The sequence below is a fragment of the Rhipicephalus microplus genome, unplaced genomic scaffold, assembly GCF_043290135.1.
Source record: "Rhipicephalus microplus isolate Deutch F79 unplaced genomic scaffold, USDA_Rmic scaffold_14, whole genome shotgun sequence".
In the NCBI taxonomy this organism is placed as follows: Eukaryota; Metazoa; Arthropoda; class Arachnida; order Ixodida; family Ixodidae; genus Rhipicephalus; species Rhipicephalus microplus.
This window is the reverse complement of record NW_027464587.1, coordinates 15,620,212-15,636,943: the sequence shown is the minus strand read 5'-3', so window position 1 is coordinate 15,636,943 and position 16,732 is coordinate 15,620,212. Positions and strand designations below refer to the sequence as shown.

Below are 16,732 nucleotides of genomic sequence, written 5' to 3'. Positions count from 1 at the left end.
GGTCAATTAGTCCTGCATCGTCTATGCCCTCATCGTTTATTCTTGATGGCCAATCATCCTAAAGCCAAGCTATAGCAAATGCCTCTATTATAATAACATCAAATCTGTTTTTTTTTTACTGATAACGGTATCACTCCATCTTCCGCATGCAGCAAACTACTTGCTTTTCCTAGTCTTAAATTGAGCTCCTCTGAAGTGCATAACCTAATAGTAAGTTTGAAGTTACGAAACACTCTGCCCCAGATGGTATGCCAAATAGATTTCTAAAGTGGTTCTCTTTATGATGTGCTAATTGTTTTAGGTATTATTTGAAAAAATTATATTCCTGCAAGAGTTTGCAACTATGAAAATTAGCAAACTTTGTGCCCCTAAGTCCGGAAACAAGCAAATACCAAATTATAGGTCAATCTTTTTGCTTTCTATACCAGCTCCACGCTTTTGGAGCATATAATCGAGAAATACTATGTAGAATACCTAAATGCATACAACAAATTTTCCAGATCACATTACAGCATTTGTGCTGGCTACACAGTAACATGAATTTGCTCATGACATTGTTGCTTCCCTTAACGACCGAAGACAGATTTATGCCATATTTATTGACTACTCTAAGGATTTTGACACGGTTTGCCATGCCAAACTTGCAGCTTCTTTACAAATCTTTAGCGACAAGGTGGTTGATGGATTGCAGATTACTTGCGATCGCCCTTATAATTTGTTACGGTTAACCAAGCAAAGTCATCTGACGTATACTAAGGCACCTTTGGGGCTCAGTGCTTGGGCCGCTTTTGTTTATAATTTATATAAGTGACGTAGCCACGATTATCACTAACACATAAATTAAACTTGAAATGTACGCAGACAACCTCGCTGTCTGTAAAATGATCTCCAATACTTAATATAAACTTGCTCTGATTACTTTTTTTTCGTCGTTTTATAATGCAAGCGAAACATGGCAACAGTCTAGCTACGAAAATACTGCAGTAACGACTACTTCAAATAATAAATGGTATCTTCATTTTACATATACTAACCACAGTGCAAGTCTAATACATGTCAAGGAGTTTAAATACTGTAGCTCTCCCAACAAACTTGAAATGACACAATATTTTGAAACAGTACAAGATCTTCGAGAACTTTGGTATCATCCGACACACGTAAAGAAATTTGACAAAAATATGCAGACTGACAGCGCATAAGACTTTGGTCAGACTCGAATAAGGGTTGGTTGTTTGGTGACCTCACCACAGACATGCCATAGCTATATAATAATCTGTTAAAAAAAGGAATAAGGTTTATGTTTTGTCGCTATTACCAGCATTTCTCGTATACACTTCGAATGCACATATTTCATTGCTGCAACCCCTATTGAGCATTGGCGCACTCCTAATCGTGTAATCCGACGGCTTCCCATACGCGCAAAGCCACGAAAGCCCTCTTGTACTTTTTAAGGACCACCAAACTTCACGACCGCTTGTGAAAGAACTGTGCGAGGCCGTGCTGTGTAGTCTCGAGCTGACTATTTATGCTTCTCTTTCTTACTACTTTTCTTTTCTGTCTCTTTCCGCTCTATTATTCCCCTTTTCCCCCACCCCAAGTGTAGGGTAGCCAACAGTGCCAAGCTTAGTTAACCTCCCTGCCTTTCCTCTCTATTTATCTCTCTCTCTCTCTCTCCTAATCGTGTAAATTGCCTGCACAAATAAGCTCCTTCATAAAACCACATTTTTATGCTCCTGCATAACACTTGTTCCAGCGTTCTACCACCCATGTACTTTGTTGCATCTTTTTCACACTGTACTCAATGGTTTGACCCTCTAAATATTGTGCCCGATAGATCAATTAAAAATTGTTTTCGTGTCCCTTTGTTTGTTGTTCGCTTTTCTGTGGAATGTGCATTTTCGGAATGAGCTTGATGGGTATCTGCGCAGACTCGGTTCTGAGCAATTGGACAAACGAATTGCGTGAACATGTCTTTTGTTAAATTGTATTTTCGAAGGCGCTATTTGTATCAACACCTACTATGCCTCGAAAACTGAAATAACAGTATTCATAAATGAATATCATTAAGACATGCTGCTGTCACTTCAACTGCTTTGCCCTTTCGCAGAAATAGTCTTTTTTTTTCCAAAATCAAGGAACAAGTTGATATCCCCCCCCCAACTCTTGAGCCATGATCATTTACACCTCCCCTCCTGCCATTTTCGCGCCGCGTCGTCACCGATCTGATGGGTCCCATGGCAAGACATGCTGCCGCCGAAGGTGGAAACACCGGTGCGCTGCCGCAGGCAATTTTGGTACTGGGGCACAAGTCTATTTGACAGTAGACGAGCAGCGGCCTCAGTCAGTGCTCCACGCAAATGCAACAAACCAACAATGCATAATTGCTGAAGAGTGACATGCCTGTGAACAAGAAGACCAACTTATGGACTTGAACTACAGCAGATAGTAGGTGGTGCAGTGCTAGGCAACGAACAGTTTAGAATGCCCTCGCATGTCCTTTAAGAGTTATCGGTTCCCTGTCTATCAACAAAGGACTGTTTTTAATTCTGTAACGAGGCTTACTATGCACATATATACCCTGTAAAGTGGACAAGGAGATGGTTACTGTGGTAGCTCAATCGGTAGAGCATTGGACACGTTATTCCAAGGTCGTAAGCTGGGTTCCTGCCCACGACAAGTTATCTTTTCGTCCACTTTTCTTGCTTCAGATTTACATTACAATTTCTATTAATAACATCCCCTATACTTTCCACGACATCACTGTCCATTAGTTCACAATAATATTGTGCCTAACAATGAAAAAAAGCCCCCAAACTTTCCACTGCTCGCTGTTGCTCGTGGTGCAGCACGAGGACACATAACGGAGACACGCAACACAGCTGTATCTGTGCCTGTGTTATGTGTCCTTTCGCTAGACCATGACTATCAGCGAGCACCAAATAGACTGGAAAGATGTCCTTATGCAGAATATCATCCTGTTATATAAGAAGGGTTACAGGACACCAATGTGGTGCTGTAGTAGTGCAATGTATGAGGTGCTGGTGCCAAGACACGGGCTAGGTGATATACCTTCATTTTGTGCAGTGCAAGAGAGGAGACGGGACAAAAGAAGGTGATAAGTTACAGTGCAAGTGCTACAGCGGTGCTTACAGCTGTTTCCAGATGCAACTTACAAACGTTCAACTCGTTCCTGATGTCTGCAGCATCTTTTTTTTAAAGGCACACTAAAGAGAAACAATGACTTGGTGTAAGTTGATAAACTGCATTCCGAAAACTAATGCCATATGTTTCACTATTATAAGTTCATTACTGCCCCGCCGCGGTGGGCTAGCGGCTAAGGTACTCGGCTAGTGACTCGCAGGTCGCGGGTTCGAATCCCGGCTGCGGCGGCTGCATTTCCCATGGAGGCGGAAATGTTGTAGGCCCGTGTGCTCAGATTTGGGTGCACGTTAAAGAACCCCAGGTGGTGAAAATTTCCGAAGCCCTCCACTACGGAGTCTCTCATAATCATATGGTGGTTTTGGGACGTTAAACCCCACATATCAATCATATAAGTTCATTATCAACGAAAAAAATCAAGGTTGTAGTTTCATTTATATTTCGCTCCGAGACCTCAACACGGGACATCAAAAATTTGAAAATAAATTTTTTCGAATTGTCGCAACATTAACTTATAGAAATTTTCTGAAACTTCGTATAGTAGGCGTACGACACCCATAGATGACAATGTAATTCAATTTTATTAACTGGAAGATACGTAGCACCCAGTACATGCCTTTAAAATTTACGTCACGGTGTTGGGTACGGGAACCTCAAGGTGGCGTCTCCCCCATATTTTCTCGCTTATAAAACGTCCTGTCATAATAAGAGTTGTGTTTTCAGGATTGTGAAACTGTACACTACTAATACGTGAAAAGTCGTTTTGCTCTTTAACGTGCTCTCAGTAGAGGCTTTCATGTTCAGGGGCCATCATGAATTGGAAACGGGCAGGTGCCACTACTCATGCCCTCAAACCATTCACCACTACGGCAGCACTCCTCCAGTCTCATTATTGAACCAGCTAATATATTCATCAAAATAAAGGTGTGCTTGTAAGTCAACAGCTTCACTGTTGGAATACAGCTATGCACAGCTGGTTGAATTTTTAGGAGCGAAGCTGTTCTTGGTCAATGCTTTCATCACTATGGGGGGGCCGTTGCAGATTGTAGTGGTATTTACCCAGAAACAAATAGGATAAATTCCGCTACAGATATGTGCCTCTCCGCCCACTACTCCTGCTTCAGTCAGCCACTTCATTCACACCCACTGCCCACCACCAGTTTTGCTGTTTACATACGTCCGTTTTCCAACGAGAAACATCATCTTCATTCAACAGTTCTCATGCGGCAGAGCAATCAATAAAGTGTTCCACCACTCACATCAATCAGGTCCAAGTCCTGGAGATTGACACCGGTCTTTTCGCACAGCTGCCGAATGGCTGGCACTGGCCCGATGCCCATGATCGCGGGGTCCACACCTGCCATGAAATTTGACAAGCTCTCAGCTCACGCATTGCACACTGAACCTTTTCGAATTTGCAGCAGTGTGTGATGTGTCCCCACACACGCTTTATCCCGATGAGGCAGTGCGTTATGCCAGAACCATCAAGACAGAAACCATCAGACATTTGACCTGGAATTGCGAGGTCTTGGCAACCTTAGAAAGTGCACTGGCAAACTAAGCTTCATGCAAAGAGGTACTAAATGTGCATGAAATTAAAAGTGAAGATGATTATTAAAGCTTTGTTTCTACCAAAAGGGGACAACTGATCTAGAGGTCGGCTATGCTCCTTGGAGGAGGCCGGCGGGTACCCCTTGGGATGCTGTAGCTTACAATACATGCGAGATTACCCAGCGCTGTAGTGGGGATGAGTCAGCAGTTCATCAAACAGAATTGTGCGTGGACACAACTTTATGTTGTTGACACACAACACTGAGTCAATGGCATAGCCAGGGGGGCTTATGGGGCCTTCTCACTTCTGAAATTATTTTTGTGCTTCAATACACTACAGACCAGGGGCGTTGCCCAGGGGGGGGGGGACTCGAGCTTTAGCCTCCGCCTTTGAAATTTATTTTGTGCCCTAATACACTGCCATGTTAAATAGCCACCGTCCCTGAAAACCACACAGGATGACTTCTAATATGTATTTTTTTGAGCCCAACAAGCCGACGTACAGTTTGAGAAGTTCTGGAAGATGGCTCTTCTGCAAAATTTCTTTTAAACCATGCAGTTTGTGAGAGTTTCTGTTTGCCATTATTCCACTTTTCCAGAACGCTATTTTTTCCGCCCATCGTCATGTTGATTAGCACACGCCGTGCTTTATTCGCCGTTGGCTGACCCAATTGCCTGGGATGACAAGAATCGTTTCTAGAATCACAGAGAGCCGCAGGAAGAGGTGTTATTATTCGAATATTGCTGTTGAGGTCGGTTCGTTGTTCTGTACCGTCGCGCAGTGACAACAGCTTTAGTTGAAAGGCTGTGATGGATGTTCTGACTGTGAAGTGCTCAGCTGAGAACCGAGGCAAGGTACCGTATTCACTTGATTCTAAGCACCCCCCCTCACCTTTTTTTTTCACCAGAAATATTTAGAAAAAAGATGTGCTTGGGAACCTAAGCACCCCCTTTTTTTTTTTCCTTTCTGCGAGCATAGCGCAGTCGGGGCCACCAAACGCATCCTCTCATCTCTAATCTCGGAAGCTCTTATGTGGTATGTAGCTAGGTTCAGACAAGGGATGGCGGCACAAGAGTACAAATAATCTAATCCAATCCCCAAGTCCGGACAGGCTGCACTGGCTTTGCGGTGGCGGGTCGCGTGCCTACATTTTTTTTTGTCAGTTGTTTGATAGCCCTGACATCGGTCACAATAAGTGCAAAGAGGGCTTCCTAGAACCTAAAGTTTAAGCGAGCTTCGATCACATTTGCCGAGAACAATGGCAACCATAACGCTGCTGCTGCAGAATTCGGCGTGGACAGAGCCTGCATCATCAGGTGGAGGCATGGAGCAAGATTTCTTGAGAAGAGAAGACTACGCTCGCTCGGGCGCCCTGAAAACGTCACGAAATCGGGCACAGCACTAATGCGCTTTCTGTCGTGAAACACTACTAGCGGAGAAGGAAAAAAAGCATGTGCCACCCTCGCTGCTCTCTCGTTCAAGGCCTCTCTGCACCGAATCCCGTTCGCACCCAAGTGGATGTGTTCTGGTGTGTGCTCACCGGCTCCACTATTTAACGCGACAGCGTTTAAGAGCTCGTTTCGCAGAAGTACCGACATCGACATTGTTGTTTGTGAGTGAAAAGCTGATCCTGTTCGTGATCACGAAATCACGATGCAAATAAAATGAGCAGGCATGTTTACTTTAAGCAACTAAAGTATCTGTACTTGTAAGCTTTCTGCACCTCACGTCAGGCCCAGTTCATTTTTCTTTGTATGTGTGCATGGTGTGTGCGTGCATCTGTGTGTGAACTGACAAGTAGTTGAGAAAGTGCGCAAAGATTGAAGGCACGGAGTTAGCTAAGAACACTAGCGGTTTCATTTTGTCCAAGAGCCCTTCGCCGCCACCAAGCTCACCCCAGTAGCACCGCCTGTATATGTCCCATTCCACTCTTGGTCTTTCCTGGCTATGGTGCAAGCCTCCAACCGCACGGGGCCGCCAGAAACTATGAGAACAATTACCTTGTCCTTGCAGCATGCCTACGCGCACTTTCTCTGCATCCCAAAGAACTACTGGTCGAAATGTTCAAAGCACTTCTTTGTCACGGCGTGAAATGTGCGTGCAGACACCAAGAAATCGCCCAAGTTGGCGCCACTGGCGGAATGGGAGAAACGTGAAGAAGCCAAAATCGCGAAGGGACTCGCGGCCGCTTGTTGGGAACTAACCCTCCCAAGGCCACCTACGCATGCGCACGCACGACATGCAAGCGAGGAGTTGGGGGCGCGTGCACGTGCAGGCACCAAACGTCCGCTCAGGAACCATTTATGAGCTCGTTTCAAGCACTATACGGCTTCTAATTTTGGCAGTATCAATCTGTCACATCTATCGATGAGTGTTGCAGACAGAAATAAAAAAAAATTTACAATCTACGAGGAGCTATCATGATTTTTATGTGTTATCTCCATAGAAGCTGCATGTAAAAGATGGCAACATGCATATGGCGAAGCTCAACATGCATCTGTTGAGCTTCGGCGTAAACCGTTTCCCTACGTGTCGCTATCGCATTGCCCTTGCGCACTTCGTAGACTGCAGACCACATCGTAGACTGCAAAAAATGAACCAGAAATATCCACATGCGTATTTTGAGTGAACTTATGGACTCATATTCATATAGTTATTTATTTCATTTTTGGAATCACAAAGTTTGCCATCAAGCAAGGCAACTCTATTCTTTTGTGAACAAAAAAGAACAGAGTTCTTTTGTTCACAAAGGCCTTCACCTTTTTAAAACAGCTTTCACATAATTAACCAAAACAACAAACAAAAAGATCATAACGCAAATAATACATCAAAAGCCATACAACGCTGGGTGCTGAACGGCCAATAGAAGTACACCGACTACGTATGTCAATATAAAATACAAAAGTGCAATTTAGAAGAAGTAAAAAGACTTGGAAGCTTCGCTGCATTACTCATGGTAAAAACTGTTGCATAATACACCTAGTGGAAAGCCAATTGTAGTTTTTCTAGAACAAGTAATCTTCAAAAATCGGCAGTGTCTCTCCCGGCCCTTGCAGCCTCTGTGTAGTCAATGTACAAAAGCTTTGTGCTGCAAAGAACGTGTCTTGCACAGTGGGACAACAGACAGCAGCAGTAGAATCTCACGGTGAACCTATTAAACCAGCTGATATGAATGTCAGTCTGATACGAATTTTTCAAAATCCCCAGCTGATTTCCATGTTCCGAACCCTTTCCATGTTGCAATGGTTAAGAGGTGCACAAACCGTCGAGCGACAACCGACAGCAGCGTGCTCTGGAAGCTTCAGAAGTACACGTGTGGGCAGCACACACGTGATCACAATTCTTGCTACCATTCGCCACAACCCCTACAAATGAAATCACGATCACTGTCGATGTGATTGTGTATGACGACAATAAAACTTCGAAAATACTCGCACATCCAATGATCAGCAAGTGATGCTGCCTGGTGCAAGCCAGGCACACGAAACCACTGAAGACAGGATCATAATTATCAACGATGTTGTTCTGAAGGCACATGCTCAGACCATGCAGACGTAATGAAGACGGAACTATTATCTGCTGCTACTACAGAACACGAAATGGAGGTCGCTGTTGAGGCGATCACGTATAGTGATGAGTAGAGACCAGATTATAGGCTAATGCCTATTTCGTTCCTTACGTTCCTGTCGTGTTATTTTGATATATGAGCATGAATTAGAGGTTAGGAAGGGCTTTTATAGTGTTTTTATAGTGCCTATAAATACCTAATTTAGTTGCTCATGCCTAAATGGCTACAAGTGCCTATAAACGCCTATTTTTCAAATCAGCGCCTATATGACCACTATTTAAGCCAAAATTTTATTTTCGAGCATGGTTTGAAACTGGTATTCATGTAAAAAAAGTAACATTATTATTTCCAAACACAATGAAGTTCAACAAAGTCCTCTAGTTTTAGCAACTTTTGCAGAACAACCGCAAACCACTGTGAAATGGCACTCGCTGGCCAGCATACGCGAGTGACTAAGGAAGAAGCTTGGGGAGCACAAAAGACTATTTCTGCAGCCATAAGTGACAGCAGCGTCAGCGTCTGCAGGGAATTGAGACGAGAGAATTAAAAATGGGAATAAAAGTGGCGTCTATGTCCGAGGCCGTCTTCTACCGACAGCTGTCCAGTGTCCTGAAGGAGCTGAAAAACAGCACGTTTTTCTGGGCAGCTGTGGGTAGTTGGAGAACGAATTAAAAACCATGAAGGGGCACTCACGGAATGCTCATGTTGACTCAGTAGTGGCGAAGGCCACCAAATTGTTATACTTTATACAGCAAAGGCTGAGACAGGCGCCGGCATGTTTACAATCAATGGTGTATTTAGCATACATTCACCCTATGCCTAAATACGCTTGTGCCGTATGAGGTCGCATGGCATATTTCTTGGCATAACATAAGTGACAAATATAAAAAAAAAATACAGAACAGGACTGCAAGGTTTGTCCTAAGCCATTACTCAAAAAATAGCAGCTGTACCAATATGAAAATTGAACTAGGAAGGGAAGTGCTATCATCGCATCGAATTAAACTGCGGTTAAAGCTTCTACGTGCAGCATTTCATGGTAAAACTCGCATTTGATAATGATTGTACTTAGACAGTCTTCTTCATGCAATCATAATTCTTTTTGGATTTTAAAATGTGATATCAGATCTCATTTTTATACTAATTCGTTCTTTCTTAGTTTCATGACTGAATGAAATGGCCTATAAAGTGAAGAAATGTACTGTATCGAGGAAGGCGTGTTTTATTTGACATTGTAACTCATTTGCTGCAGCGCCTTTGGGAAAAAATGTGATGTGCAGGCGGCTTTTGTTTTGTTTGTAATTTCCTTCTTTAGGCACCCCTCTCTAGGTGACATAAGAGGTTGTAGTTAGACATTAGAAGTTCTTGCGTGCCCAATGAAAAGCGTTCTACCTCTGTGATCTTTTTAAATTGGTTTGCTACGAGCCACAAAATCATAATGCGAAGAGGCGAGCTTGAATCCCTTGCCTCTCGTCCCATGTGGCCATCGCGAGTCCGATTCCTTCCCTGCTCTCTTCGGTATCGGGGCTGGAGGATTACATGATGCATACGCAGCAGAAACATCATGCGTTCATCTCTTTCTTCAGGTATTGCCTGCATTTAACCAAGATCTGATTAATAGTGTACGGCGAGCAAAGTCAGAGCACCATTGTCAACGTAAATAAGCGACGTAAAAGCAGGACCATTCCTTGCTGTAACGTCACTCCCTCCATCTTGGGGCGCACGCCCGCTAGAAGGGCAAGTGGCATTCAATAGAAATTTAGCATTTTTCTGTGACACGCAGTGTTCCAAAGCTTCAGAAGCATGGTTCTGAGTGCCCAGAGCATTCATTACGCCTCTCAGCTCGAAATGCCCAAGCCTAGTGAGGGGCCCTCTAAGGTGTTCATCGAGAAGGGAGGAATTACGCGATTAGACCTGGCATTCCTTTCTTCTGGTGTATCAGTGGTCTGGTTATTTGCTCCTGCGCTGCCCTTCCCAGCCACAACGAAAAAAAAGAGACTCAGGAGAGTGGTGGTTTGACGGCGGACACTTGACTCACAGTGCTGGACAATAAAACGAAAGTCTGCAATCTGCGAATCATGGGGGAAATGCATGCCTACATTCAACCATTGGTGCCTTTGTGCTACCTTAAACAATATCATTTTTTTGCTTGCTGTCGTAGACACAAGCCACCGATGCCTTTGTTTTAGGTTATTTCAGTTTTTGTAGAAATTTATTGTGCCTTTAATTATGATTTTGAAGGCCTAAAACGGTGTTTTACCTGCCTGTCTTCGGCACCTAAAACACACTTTTTCAGTGCCTAAAAATCTGGCCTCTAGTGATGAGGCAGCTGATAACTCTGAAGGAGAACGGGTGTCTAACACCGAAACAGTTAAAATGAGGCTGCTTTCCACAAACACTGTGGACGAAACCATGGTTGATGCTATCGAACTGCAACTGAAATGAACACGTAATGAAACCCAAACTAGTGCTAGCTGCAACCGGCACGTAAAAAACTGTGGTCACTATCGACGTCATTATTGATATAAACTGTGCATTCCAAAGGTAAGCAGCTAACATAGCAGTACTCAATTAAGGGCAATACAGTCGTAAAAAAGACACAAAGTGTTTCTGCCTTCCCCCATTCTGTGTTTTGGCTATGGCGGAGCGGATTTTGACATTCAGTTTTCCGCTGGCCTCATACGAAACTATGACGTGCGTGGTCGTGGCTGTCAGCTGACCAGTTTCTCTTGACCAGTTTGCATGTGTCCTTTGTACGCGAGTTATTTTGATGAAAATATATGTTGTGTGCGTCCATTGTCATTTGAAAATGGATTTAGTCGTTCTTTTTGGTGGTATAAAATTTCGGGTGTTCCGCTCGCCCTTGGTGTTCACATCACCGATATTCTACTGTACACTGGTGGAGCACTTCGTACGCTTGCTATCAACAACAGAGGAGAAGACAGAGGCACTCACCGACGTAGCTGTAGCCCACAATCCTAGCTAATGGCTTCAAGTTATGTTTCTTGACAGCGTCCTCACTGGCGACAACAATAGCACCGGCTCCATCGCAGATCCCCTGCGAGTGGCTTAATTACTTCCAATGAAGAGCACCACAATCATCCTTCCTTGTGCCTGGAATATTGGCTACAGTGAACACAGTGAAGCCACATGCACAGAAGCAGCGGTAATGAGCCTGTCATGGGTGCAGCTTGTTATACACACCGTTATACACACCGTTGTACGCACAGTCATCAGCAAAGTGCATCGCCATATTTTTCAACTGGGACTCCCTGTGTAGTGCTGGGCAAATAAAGCAGACTGGTATGTATCAAGTGGCTACTGCTATGTACAAACCAACTGAAAGTTACGAAAGAGAGTTCTAAGTTCATACTGGCTGAGTTGAAAATGCTGTATTACTCACACTAGAAGGCACAAAAACAGAGAAGTTTGTACAAAACTTCTTTGTTTTTGTGCCTTCTAGTGTCCCTCAGTGAAGTATTTAAGAGCGAAAAATGCAAGAGAAGACATGGAACAAACTTAACACGCAGCTAATCTATAAAAGTCACATGCAGAATGCATCTGAAGTTTCACTAGTCACCACCGAAGCAGCGACTTTCCATCCAAGTGACACAGCATTCCACAACACAGGCACTCGCTCCCTTTTGAACGTGGCATGCATGCAACATTTACATCATGATGTACCCGCACTAACGATACTACCACGCTAAGCTCTGCCGGAACAAGCCCAAGAACCTCATATTTTGACAGGAACAAACAACTGGTTGTGGTTACACTGCCTAAAGTGCTATTGTTCCCGTCAAAATGAATAGGCACACTTCAGAAGGAACTTCAAAAACAGCACTGCAAAGCAGAAGCTCCCACAGAGGGACGAAACAGCAAAGACAAAGCTGACTTATCTAGTGTCGACAGATGTGCAGCTTTGTCTCTGAACTATTCTGACCAGTAACAATGCAAGCTTTAATCAAATTTCAAAAAAAATTGTGACACCAACCGAGGCATTGCCAGCCGTGACTGTGCCATCCTTCTTGAACAGGGCAGGCAGCTTTGCGAGGGTTTCGATAGTCGAATCGGGTCGGGGATGCTCGTCCGTGTCAAACAGCATGTCCTTTCCTTTCACTCGCACCTGAACAGGCACGATTTCTTCCTTGAACCGACCGGCTTTGTTTGCTGCACAGGTATGCACAAGATCGCCTCATCATCCAAAATTTACTTGGAAAACCGCGCACTGTTTTTGGAGAAAAACAAACAAACAAACAAACAAAAAACACCAACATGTTAAGAATGGTTACTGTATCAGCAACATCAGCAACTTATTACATAGTCACGAGGTCATGATGGTGAAGAAGACTCCAGCAGGAATGGAAAATACAGCACTCTTCGTTTGGGTGAGCTTCTGCCTGAAGAATGAAAAGTCAAGTACAAACTATTCGATCTGAACACTGGAAGCCACGAGGACAGTGTTGGACATTGAGCAATCTGATCGTCAGGAGAGCGTGTTGCCCTTTATCAAGTAGTCATCAAACCTTCTAGCATCATTGCTGGTGCTCGCGTAAGCTCTCGAATAAACTTGACGATTAGCATCCTCTGTGCAGTGCTAACAGATTCATCGCAAACAATTATAAAGCATCCAAAACATTGCAGCATGGGTCAGCACTGTGTATTGTTAACAATGTCGTGGCTGACACTTGACTACACAAAGTTTATGAACGTGTGCGGTAATATGAAGTTTGCCTTCAAGATATGTTGAAGCTAACGCCTGAAATGGTGTAAGGAGTCGTGACTGTACCCCGATTTCATGGGGAAAAGAAAATCACAATACTTTCACAACGCTTTTTTTCAGAAACCGAACACAATCAAACACCTAGAAGCAAATTTTCGCAGAAAAAATGAACTAGAAATATGTCATGAGGTCATAACATTCATATGCGGAGGGATTACAACAAAGCTGTGGTGGTGTTAATACTGCGCATGCCTGGTCCCTCACTTCTCATGTAACATTATTATTTATTAATACTGTCAACCCTCATAACAGAGAGGACACACATAAAGAATGTACAATGTAAATAAAGTTGCATAATATTTTAACAATTCGCAACGAAAAACTGGTATTCCCTTAAAGGGAATACCAGTTTCCCTTTAAGGGCCTGGAGTTCACAATTCCACGCGGCCTGGAATTCACAATAAATTTTCAAATCCAGCTAAAAATTGCTTCCTCTTCTCTCCACAAATCACGCAATATGACTAAAAATCACATGCTGTAACTCATTTATCAGCCATTGGCTGATTTGAACATAGCGCGCTCGCTCGTTACAGAGATCGGCGCGGGAAGCCCCTACTTGTCCACGCATGCGCGCATGAACACACTGAAAAAGCGGCGCATTCGAAGAAAAAAAAAAAAGTGCTCAAGGTCACGAGCCGTGTGATTGATTTGATTGATATGTGGGGTTTAATGTCCCAAAACCACTATATGATTATAAGAGACGCCGTATTGGAGGGCTTCGGAAATATAGACCACCTGGGGTTCTTTAACGTGCACCCAAATCTGAGCACACGGGCCTACAACATTTCCGCCTCCATCGGAAATGCAGCCGCCGCAGCCGGGATTCGAACCCGCGCCCTGCGGGTCAGCAGCAGAGTACCTTAGCCACTAGACCACCGGGGCGGGGCCACATGAGGCATGTGTGACATTTTTTTGTGCCATTCCTCCCTGCTTAGCTTCCACCGCTTTCGTCCGGACGAGAGAAGAGAGGATGCAATTGCAGCATGCGACAAACCTTTGCAACTCCACTCACATTGGATGGATCTTTAAAATTTTTGGGACGTTGAATTTGTGAGACAATAAGCTCTTTCAGTGAATTTATCCCATGGTTACTTGAAAAAAGTGTTTCAGGGCCCCTTTAAATAACAATTCAGCATTCAAAATAAGAATTCAATGTTATTTGAAAACTCACTGTCATTTTTCAAAATATTTGCTACAAAATGCAGTCGCTTACATCACTTGGCACTGAAAAAATTCATCAATCACATAAATGCGCACCTACCGCATTTTCGAAGTCAGTAACATCTTTTAAAGTAACAATATCATTTGGCAGTTTGTTCCACTTTTCTATAATATCTGGGAAAAAAGAATATCGAAACATGTCAGTATTTGCTCTGTATGATTTTACGACGCAAACGTGGTTAGTTCGGGGATTTCTTTTCCCTGGAGCATGTAAATACTTGAGCTTATTTATCTTAAGTTGATCATGCATTATTTGGAAGAATACTTTCAGCCTATATTTATTTCTGCAAAGTTCAAGGGGATCTAGGTTGCATCTCCATAACATCAGCGTGACTGATTCCTTCCTTCGGTACGTTGAACAAGTAAAGCGCGCCCCTAGTCTCTGTATCCTTTCCAACTTCTTCTTAAGAGTCACTTGATGGGGACTCCAAAAAATGGATGAATATTCTAGTAGTGACTTAATGAAGATGGTGCACGCAATATGTTTTGTGTCGTACAATGCATCTTCTAACTTTTTGTACCTTCTAAGTTTTTCAACTGCATCTTCTAAACCCGAACTGTTGATAGGCTATCATGCGAACGTTATCTATATGGTCAATGTTAATTTTGGCATAATTGTTACACCGAGGCACTTGAACAGGGTCACATTTACCAGCAAGTGTTCACCAATGCTGTACAAAAAGGAATGGATTGCTTTCTTTTTGCTAATGTGTGCATATGTAAATTTTGAATAATTTATTGCCATTTTTTATTTCCTACACCAGTTACCTAAATTTTGCAAACGGTTCTGAACTTTGACTTTGTCGTCTAGTTTGGTAATTGTGGCATAGATTAAGCAGTCATCTGCAAAAAGTTTAACTTGAATACCCTCTTTTGTCCCGCTACTGATATCATAGGGGAGAAACAATAGTGGTCCCAACATGGAGCCTTGGGGCACTCCAGAAACTAAAGCTGAGGGTTCTACAGATAAATGGCCATCCAGTTTTACTACTTGTGTACAATATGTTAAATATGTTTCAATCCATTTTATTACGAGTTTATTCAATCCTGTATGACGTAATTTGAAGATTAATTGGACATAAAGTACTTTATCAACCGCTTTCATGAAATCCACACAAATCACATCAACCTGTTGTCTTATATCTATAGCACTCGCAAAATCATGAATTTCTATTAACTGGGTCACGGTTGAATATTGTAGTACTCATAAACCCGTCATGAAGCCATGTTGGTAAGGGTACAGCAAAGCGTTCTGATCCAGAAACGTGTGCATGTGTTCTGTTATCATGTGTTCAAAAAACAACTTGCAAGCAATGAAAGCGAGTTATACTGGATGGTATTTTGTCGCCAGTTTTCGATTGCCGCCTTTAAATACAAGAATGACAAATGTCGCGTGCCAATCTTGTGGCAGTGAGTGCATTGTATATAACTTTTGAAAGATGATAGTTAGATAATATGACATCTATTCTGCATATCGCTAGAGAAATACAGTTGGTATATCATTGGGACTAACTTTGAACTGTGAACTTTATTTTGCAATACAAAATGCTGGGGGGTGCCCTCAGGCAAAAAGCCGTCAAGAACAACTTGAAGGAACCTTACAGGCAGCAGCGAATGAGTAGTCACATGAAAAAAGTGATAAAAATACCTTGATTATGAACATAGCTGAGAATGCCAAGCCGGAGAAAAATTAAAAAAAAAAACATACAATAAAAATTACAAATTCAGGTAATTCATGTTGTTGAAAGTTAGCGCCGTGTATGTTTCTGTGTTTTCTTCTCTGTCTCATCCTGGATGCGCTATACCTCGAACAATGTCATTGTTGAAAGTTAGCGCAGTGTATGTGTTCTGTGTTTTTTTCTCTGTCCCGTCCTGGATGCGCTATACCTCAAACAATGAATAACCAACAAGCACGCCGTGCAACCTTAGTCGACTAAATTCAGGTAAATGTACGCTACATACATGAAGATACACAATAAAAACAGAAAATTGAAACTATATTAGAAAAATAATAAACGTTCAGGTAATGTAGACATATGTCACTCTGATTACATGAAAAATAGAACAATGCAAAAACAATGATGTAGTGACATAAATGAGCTTATGTTTTATTGGCTGGAGAATCTATCACAAGAAAAAATCTTATTTGTTCTTAAAATTTAGGTAATGAAACATCGAAATTGATTTGGGAAGACACACGATTTATTAAGGCGGGTATTTGATAAGTTAGGGTCGGCATTATGTACATTGTGCCCATTCGTGGTATTGGTATCTGCTTTTACGAAGTGGATACCGTCCAAATGTTCATGCGTCTTGTTTGACAAATTATGTTTATGTACGTGCCAGAGAAGTTTGTATTCACATAATTTACTTGGTTTGAGTAAATTATGTTTAATAAATAAAGGATTGGTTGTAAGTCTTTGGGTTTGCCAAAATGATTATCAAATAG

At 42.7% G+C, this 16,732-nt stretch overlaps 1 protein-coding gene across 3 annotated transcripts in view; it reads right to left on the bottom strand.

Moving 5' to 3' along the window:
* Positions 1–16,732, bottom strand: part of yip2 (yippee interacting protein 2) — a 263,544-nt gene that overhangs the window by 61,378 nt on the left and 185,434 nt on the right. For all 3 annotated transcript variants that reach the window (XM_075882775.1, XM_075882776.1, XM_037431692.2), the window contains 3 exons: positions 12,274–12,449; positions 11,235–11,337; positions 4,419–4,516 (listed from right to left, as the gene is read on the bottom strand). In XM_075882775.1, the coding sequence (XP_075738890.1) occupies positions 4,419–4,516; positions 11,235–11,337; positions 12,274–12,449 (377 nt within the window). The remainder of the gene's footprint in view (positions 1–4,418; positions 4,517–11,234; positions 11,338–12,273; positions 12,450–16,732) is intronic.